The sequence below is a fragment of the Pseudomyrmex gracilis genome, unplaced genomic scaffold (genome assembly GCF_002006095.1).
Source record: "Pseudomyrmex gracilis isolate BER0280 unplaced genomic scaffold, ASM200609v1 scaffold_431, whole genome shotgun sequence".
In the NCBI taxonomy this organism is placed as follows: Eukaryota; Metazoa; Arthropoda; class Insecta; order Hymenoptera; family Formicidae; genus Pseudomyrmex; species Pseudomyrmex gracilis.
Window position 1 is genome coordinate 29,451 of NW_018021015.1, and position 8,128 is coordinate 37,578.

General features: G+C 33.1%; 1 protein-coding gene across 1 annotated transcript; it reads right to left on the reverse strand.

Moving 5' to 3' along the window:
• Positions 1-4,599: 4,599 nt before the first annotated feature.
• Positions 4,600-5,295, reverse strand: LOC109860626. Its single transcript, XM_020439859.1, has one exon. It carries the CDS (start codon positions 5,293-5,295, stop codon positions 4,600-4,602), a length of 696 nt encoding a protein of 231 aa, XP_020295448.1.
• Between the last annotated feature and the right edge of the window lie 2,833 nt (positions 5,296-8,128).

Here is an 8,128-nt window from a genome sequence, read left to right on the forward strand (position 1 = left end):
ACCATATAACTTTTATTTTAATCATGTTTTATATCTACTACCGTTTTGACGATATTCGCATTTTTAAAAAACTGGTTTTTTTCCAATGAGTGTTCTCTAAACGTGCAAGAAAACACATAAAAAACGTAGGGTCTCTTATTTTTAGCTGCTCTACAACATATTCAAAACTCATGAAAATCGAAGAGGGACACTTGCGTCATTTCCCTTGTTAGTTCCGTTACACGTGCTATTACACTACACTCGTCAAAGTTAGTCTCAAATGTGCACGAAATAAAACAGACACGGCAGAATGTATTAATCGGACATGACAAGAAATGGATACACAACGAACCCAACTGGATAGTTAGTATCAATCGGACAGTATCAATCGGAAACGATCTGAAACAAACACATGACAGTCTCAATCAGACACGATTCCAATCGGATATAATAAACAAAACTTTTCGATATCGCATACATTTGAAAAGTAAATATTTTGTTTCATATACTATTGTATATGAAACAAAATATTGTATCATATACTATTGTACACGTGTGAGAACTGAAGGACTTTATCTCTTTCCCTGCAGCCTTCTCGAAAAAACCTAATCTAATTCACAACCCCTATGTTACTACAATATCATTAGTTATTACAATGCATATTGCTTGTCAATGTACGCTACTGTAACGCTATCACAATGACATATTATAGATTGGTTTGAGTTTTTGTTGTTTATTGTATTTGATTAGAACAGTGTTTGATTGAGACTGTAGTGTGTCTGTTCAGTTTGTATTTGATTGAAACTGTGTTTGATTGAATCCATTGTGTGTCCGTTTTTTGTTGTATCCGATTGGGTCTGTATCCGATTGAAACATCCGTATCCGTTTTATTTTATGCAAATCTAGATTTCTTTTCCACTTGCCATATCGCAAAAGAAAATACCTTTGTGACACGTTTTGATAGATTGTTACCAAAGTGGGCGATGAAAAAAATTTTACATCTAGTCCCAAAAATTTTACTTTATTGAAATTCGACTGTATATATAATTTATCTAATCATTTAGCAGATTGTCTATAAGATTATATAAATTGATAATATCACAAACTCTCTTTCTTATTCTGAAAAAATTTATGTAACACATAATCTTATAAATATTTAATAGAATAGTTAGAAATGTACATGTACTAGAAAGTAAAAAATATACATGTAACCAAATTTGCAAGCAATTGTCTTACCCATTCCCTTGTTTTGAAGCATTTCAAGAAGTTTCTTGATACTTTCATCGCGAGCCTGCAGTGTCTGCTTTTGAGTTTCTATTCTTAATTCCAGTTCCTGTAATAGAGAAAAAGTATTGAGTAGCAAATAAATATAAGACAGAGTAGATCGCGACTTAGTTGGGGAATTGAAAAATCTCTAAAAAAGGAAACCTGACGAACGATTTTGGTGAAATTTAGCACATATGAGGGGTAAATAGATAAATGTAGATTTTCTGCCTAAAACCGATCTAAGGGATGATGAGACTTCTTATACGTAAAACGGCGGTTTGTTTTTCTCAATATATCTCGAAAATTACAAAATATCAAAAAAGTTTTATACAAAAGTAATAAAAGTAATAAAAATCATTTTTTGTAATTTTATTAAGTAATTAAATAAAGAAGTTTTTACTATAAAACTTTTGTATAAAACAGTTTTTAGACATTTTCCATAATTTTCAAGATATACTTGATTTTCATCAAAATCAGAATTTTCAAATTTGTAAGGTTTTCTTGTAAGTCTTTTCATTATCAGTCTTTTAGAGCAAAGGATTATAATATAAAGTCGTTGACACACACAACTACACTACTATCGTGTTTATGGCCTTGTGTTTATGGCCTCACATGATTTTCAGTATTGATTGAAAAATGTTTTATGAGTGTCATATAATGAGCAATAAAACTTTTTATAGAAAAAATTTGTCCAAAATTGCAGTTTATTTTTCCTCATCTTGTTGAGTACGTGGTAGTCACGTTGAAAATGATTTTATTTATGTTTTATACAGTAAACAAGAAAATGTAATTAATTTTCTTAAAACCGAATAGGAAAGGCGACGGCACGGAAAGGCGGAGGTCCTAGCCGAAGAGTTGTTTTGCAATATTTTAAAATTAGTTAGAGGGGTGTACGGGGTCTCATATATAAGATGCAAGTATAACATTTTATATGAATTTAAGAATTGAAATCTCAATTCAAAAACTCACGTGTAAGATTTACATGTAAACACGTATATATGTATATGTATATATATATACAGAGTGTTTCAGACCACTCGACCCCATTTAAAAAGTAGAGAAGTAGTTATTTTACAAAATGTTTCAGACAAAAGTTGTTGGTGATCAAGTAATGCATTGTATGGGCATATGCAATTGATCTTGAATGGCATCATAAAGGTCATGTCAAGGTCGATTTGAATGTTTTTAATGGGAACTCTTACTTTTTATTTCATATTCTTGTAGCAAATTCTTGTGAACTGTCAATAGTAATCAGCATATAGTAACAAACAATTTGTTTGCGTTGTAAAAATATACTTTAAATTATATTTAATATATATATGTACTTATATTTAATAATTATATTTAATAAATTATATTTAATAACAATAAGAAAAATACTTTTATTCTTTGTTGCAAGTACATTGCATTGAAACATTTTTAGTAAAACAATAATTTAAATAAATAATAAATAAAATGTAAGATAGCTTAAGAATAAGATAAAAATAATTATATGTTAATAAAAAACAAGTGGTCTCGCGGATTAAGTGCAAGGGTTGAAAATGTGGAAGTCTCGAGTTCAAATCTCGTTATCACATTAGGATTTTTTCAGATCCGGTCTCTTTCAATGGAGTTCATCGGTTGATCGGCGAGCTGAATATCAGGCCTCCAGAAATTAATTTGAGTGAAATCTCGAATTAATTCCTTTCCGACAAGACAATGTGCCATAAGTTTTTTCTTTATTTTTAGTAAGTAATTTCACTTGGGTTTTAGACGACAGATCTGATCCATTTGGTGGCGTTTCTGACGACAGATTTGATCTGTAATTGCAACTGTTTTGTTGACAGTTCTAGTAACAAATATGATGTGTATTTGGCGCGATTTTGGCGCCAACAGACGATGACTAAATCTGTTCTAGATTTGGTGCGTCACTTTGGCTTCGTTTTGCTAGTGGCAGACCTGTTATGATTTTGATCTCAATTTGACATCTCACATGTTTGACAGATATAGTCGCCAAATCATATCCTAATAAAGACACAGATGGATATGGATTTGGTCTACAAATTTCGCAGGCGGTTGGCAATAAAACCGCGACATCCCGCAACCAAATTGTTTGCTGGGTATAAAACAACCCCTCTTGTATTTCTATTCTCAGCATTACATTTAATCATACTATAACCTGGAACGTTTACTTTACTATCTTCAATTTCTTCAGTCAACCTGGTTTCCGATAATGCTAAGAACGCAGGATTTATCTTCTTTATTTTGTGGTGCTGTATCTCATCTTTATGTGCTGTTAGACTTTCGCATTTGTATATATTATTAGCTCCGTCTCTTCTTGTAGCTACTTAGCGTCCTCCCAGCCGGCTCTCCTCTTTTCTTCTTGTAGTGTCCTTTTAAAAGTCGGACATTCCGGACTAAGGACGTCGTGTCCGTCATTTAACTTTAGGTTGTATGTTCGATTTTTAAACATACAGTTTACACACTTCTTCTTTGTCGCTGTGCAGTCAATCGAACTATGATTTCCTGCACATTTGTGACATATTTCATCTCTCGTACAATTCTTTGCAATATGGTAACTCCAACACTTAAAACATCTTTTAATATTAAAATGACTAAATACAGGACATTTCCTCTATCCTATATTTAGCTTTGTTTTTTTCAAGATCATCTCGTGCGTTTTGTCATCTGTTTTCAATATTAATAATCCTTCTTCATTTTCTCCTTTTTTTGACTGATTGTTTCTCTTTTCTTTAACTATTTTCTTCACTATTCGAATATTTACTGCATCTATTTTATTCTGCTTCTTTATTGTAGATATATGTTCGTCATCAGCTAAATTTATCTCTTCTTTAACTATATTAATAATTTTTAATTTCGGTTTTGACTGTGATAATTCCATCACTTTATAAGTGTCTCCTAGTTTAGCTTGAATTGTCTTCTTCAATTTTTTTATTTCCTCTCCAGTTTCACATCCCATGATTACTGTATCTTTGCTTCCTTTTTTTAATGAGAGAGAGTGAGTGAGAGAGAGAGAGAGAGAGAGAGAGAGGGAGAGAGAGAAAGCGTTATTTATTAAAGCGCTCCGGGATGAGATCTTTTAAAGCGTAAAGATCTCCTAAAAATAAAATAAGATACAGAAATAATAAAACATAATAAAATAATTACATAGCAATTAATAGACTATAGATGAAAATAATAACAAAGTAACAGAACAAAAGAAAACAAAAGAAAAAATAATAATTAAAAATAACAAAAATTAGCAAGTAATAAACAATAAATGAAATAATAATAAAGTATTAAAGTATATTAAACATTAAAATTGATAGTAACAAAGTAGTCATAAAGTAGCAACATACTCAGATATTCAGATTTTCAGATATTGTCTAGCAAGTGTCCGTAGAGCAAGGATTTGAATAGATCATGTGTTCTCACTCTTCTAATGTTCAGAGGGATGTCATTCCATATCCGTATAGCAGTAGCCATAAAAGATTGCCTGAAAATCTCCGTTCGACACAAGGGTGATACAAGATCATTATCCGGTGCCCTCGTATCCCTCACAGATTCTTCACGTCGGTGCAAATTAACATAGATGGAATAAGGTTGTTGCGTCATAAGTATTATGTGTAGTAGACATCCTACGAAATATCTCCTACGGTCATTTACATTGAGCCATCGCAATGTTTTATAGTGCGGCGTGATGTGTTGATCTCTTCTAATATCTAGTATAAATCTAACGCAAGCATTAATTGCTCTGTAAAGACGGAGATTTTGTTCTGCGGTGACATTCGTAAGTGCATAACAACAGTAATCCAGGTGAGGGAAGATGAGCGTAATAACAAGTCTCTCTCTTAGTCCACGCGGATGAAGACTCTTGCAGAGCTTCAACTGATAAAATGTCCTCCTAATCTTATTGGTCGTGTTGGTGATATGTTTATCCCAAGAAAGAGTACTGGAGATCGTGATACTAAGATATTTGATTTCAGATGCATATTGCACCAAAGTATTGTCAACTATGATATCAGGCGATTGATATTGGTATATGGCATTTATGTATCTCGTCAATCCCATAATAATGAATTTTGTCCGAATTTAACAATAATTTATTCAGTGAAGCCCAATGAATAATATTTTGAATATCGAAATTTACATTTGCAATACTATTTTGGATATCACGTGAATCACAATGGAAGTAGATTAGCAGGTCATCAGCATAAAAACTATATTTGCAATGTATCAGCGCTTCAGTAAAGTCATGTAGATATAAGGTAAATAGCAAAGGTCCAAGGACAGCGCCCTGCGAGACTTCAACATTAATCAAGGCAGGCGAGGAGAGAGCAGAGTCAGCCGGATCTCTGACGGCCTGAATTCTGTTATGTAGGTAGGACTCAATCCAGCGCAACGTGAGGTAAGAGAAATTTTTTAATTTCAATTTTTGCAACAGAATGTGATGCTGAACTTTATCGAAGGCCTTAGACAGATCAAAGAAGACAGCGATAGTTATCATCCTTCGATCAGCCGCACTCCTAACATTGTCCAGAAATTTTACAACACTTGTTTGCGTCGAATGCCCTTTCCTGTACGCAAATTGATGAGGATCATAAAGAGTGTTTTCATTTAGATACTCCTGTATCTGCTCACAAACCGCTCTTTCAAGCGCCTTGGACATGGCAGAAAGAATAGCGATAGGTCTGTAGTGCTGTGATAAAGTTGGATTCTTGACTTTAGCAACAGGGCAGATCGTAGCGAATTTCCAACAATTTGGAAAAACGCCATCCCACACAGAACAAAAACTCCATTAGACGTCTATTAGACGTCGACAGCTCCATGCGACATCTAATAGATGTCTAATGGATGTCTGAATAGATGGATGTCTGTGTGGGATGTGACAGTGAATAGTTATAGATGTGCCCGATGATAGGCATGACATATAGCAATACAAGTTTTATCACTTTGCTGGAGATGCTATCCACCCCCGTTGCATTTGTCTTAATTCTGGAAAAGGCTTTATCAATGGCAAACGGGGTAATATGTTTCCAGTGGAATTTAGAATCATCAAAGTCTTCAGATAAGGAGCTCTGAGGAAGTGATTGCACTGCATCGGTAGAGCTACCAGCAGCATGCACAAAATGCCCTTTGTCAAATCCTTGGTCTTAATAAGTCCCAAGTGTCTCAGCTCATTCCAGACAAGATTAGGATCCTTGATTCTTATGAACAAAAATGTGTAGTAGCTGGCCTTCGCCTTGCGAATCATAATCTGTACATCGTTTCTTAGTCTTTTAAAAAAACGATGAGAGTCATTGCTGCCGTCTCTGCGCCATCTTCTTCGCACTTTATTCCTCTCATGCATTGCATTTTTTATATCGGAAGTGAGCCAAGGTGCAGGAAAATTTCTGAAGCAGATTTGTTGAAGAGGTGCGTGGCGATTCAGACTTTCCAATAGATACATGTTGAAAATATCAATTTTCTCGTCAAGCGATGTTGAAGACATAAGATCGCTCCAGTCTATGCACTGAATGTCGTTCAAAAAAGCTTCTTCATCAAATTGTCTGAAGTTCCTACAAATGACCGTTCGGTTACATATTTTATCAACATGTAGCTGATAATTGACATAGATGAGATCATGCGCAGAGAGAAACAGTACGGCATGCTGTCCAAAACTGATGAGCTTACTAAGATCATCCATAATGCAAAGATCAAGCAATGTTTTTGAATTCAGTAAATTATATGAGTTGCTTGGTAAGGAACCAAGTAAAGACCCGAAGATCTGACAAAAGTAGATAGTTGAAGACTGTCATAAGAGGTCGCAAGCATGTCAGCATTAAAGTCTCCAAAAATAATAGAATGCCTATAACTAGCATGAAGGTCTAAGAAAATACTCTCAAAGTTCTGAAGAAAGCCACAGTTAGGTGGCCTGTACACAACTGCTTGGCTGACATTGTAGAAATAATTTCCGCAATAATAAATTCTGGTCTGCGACAATATTGCTCACTAGACACCTCTAAAACATTCGCTCTCAAAGAGTTATGTACAAAGAAGGCAACACCTCCGCCACTTTTGTCAACTCTATCATGTCTAAAAAGTGTATAACCACTCAAATTTACCATCCCTGACGAAAATAAGAAGCCTTACAGAGCGTTGATAACCGTTTAATGAGAATTTTCTGAGAGTTTATACGCTTTTAAACTTTATAAGAATGCTTATATAACGCCAAAAGATTTGAACTTTTTTGGAACGCTTATCAAACGCTATATATAATGTTTTCTAAACATTCTGCAATGCTACGGTAACGCTTTTCACAAAACGCTCAGTAAATACTGATACATTTTCGTACAAAGAGTTTGCTGACAGACTTTTCAAACGATTAGCAAATGCTTTTATGAGTAAGTAATAAAAAATATATATTAAAAACTACACATTAAAAATCAATTCATTTATTATAACTCAGTTTATTGTAAGAATAAGAAGACTATTGATATATATTACATATACTTAATATACTAAATTATTTAATTATATTGAGATTAATTTTATGTAAAAGTTTTATGTAATAGCTTTATGTAATAGCTTTATGTAATTTAATATATTATATTTAATATATTACATTATTTAATATAATTACTAATTAGTATATATTTTTAAATTTAAAAATATATATCAGTCAGTAATTGCGTAGCGAGTGACACTTTTGCATACAAAACATTTTCGTATAAATTAAAGAATTGAAGTTCAGATTAACAATTATTGAACACTTACAAACGCTTACAAGTCTATACACAGAGAGAACGGTTTCTTTAAATTTGATAGTCCGATTTGTTTGACTTATATTTGTTGCATTCAAATAACATAATTTTATACCAAACAACAATTTTGTTGAATGAAACTTTGTATTGTTATATTATAC